Source organism: Pterocles gutturalis, unplaced genomic scaffold, assembly GCF_000699245.1.
Source record: "Pterocles gutturalis isolate BGI_N339 unplaced genomic scaffold, ASM69924v1 scaffold21047, whole genome shotgun sequence".
Lineage (NCBI taxonomy): Eukaryota > Metazoa > Chordata > Aves > Pterocliformes > Pteroclidae > Pterocles > Pterocles gutturalis.
Genome location: NW_010110752.1, coordinates 5,401 through 5,990, shown reverse-complemented (window position 1 = coordinate 5,990; position 590 = coordinate 5,401). Strand labels below are relative to the sequence as shown.

At 48.6% G+C, this 590-nt stretch overlaps 1 protein-coding gene across 1 annotated transcript in view; it reads left to right on the top strand.

Annotated features, from left to right (window-relative positions):
* The window catches only part of LOC104461804 (LIM and cysteine-rich domains protein 1-like), a gene marked incomplete at both ends in the record, with an annotated part of 9,540 nt that overhangs the window by 3,554 nt on the left and 5,396 nt on the right, over positions 1–590 (top strand). The window contains one exon of the mRNA XM_010073521.1: positions 514–587. Coding sequence (XP_010071823.1) covers positions 514–587 — 74 coding nt within the window. The remainder of the gene's footprint in view (positions 1–513; positions 588–590) is intronic.

The following is a 590-nucleotide window of genomic DNA, read 5'->3' as shown; positions in this document are numbered from 1 at the left end:
CCTGGAACAGTGGCTAGTGCCAGCGAGGGAGGGTGTGGTGGCATCTGGGTGCAAACAAGCAAAGCAAGCCTTGGCTGCTTTCCTTTCCTGGGGAGTCTGTTTTGTTTTGTTTTAAAGAAAAAAAACCCCTGTTTTTAAAGTTTTTAAAAATACTTTTTTGCAGTTGGTTGGTTTTTTTGGTTTGTTTTTTTTTTTTTTTTTAAACCACCCAACCTGTTTTCTGGGGATGAAATGATTAACAATAAATAGCCTGGCTGCTGCTTGTGTCCTGGGTAAGTTCAGCCTTTTATTTCTGAATACAAGGGTGTGTGTTACAACAACCCCAAGGGAGAAGGGAAGGGATGTGTTTTGTGCCGTGGCTCCATAACGTGAGCAGAGCATCTCTTTGCAGAAGTGATGATTCACTTCTGAAGGAAGAATGATGAACCGTTCGATGGTTGAGTGCCGGTGCAAGGGAAGGTTGGCATCCCTGCTGCCAGCGGCACCCTGGTGACCGTGTGCTCTGTGTCCCAGGCCATGCAGTACATGGAGCTGATCCCCAAGGAGACGCAGCCGGTGGCGGGGACGGACGGCGCCTACTATCGCCGGCG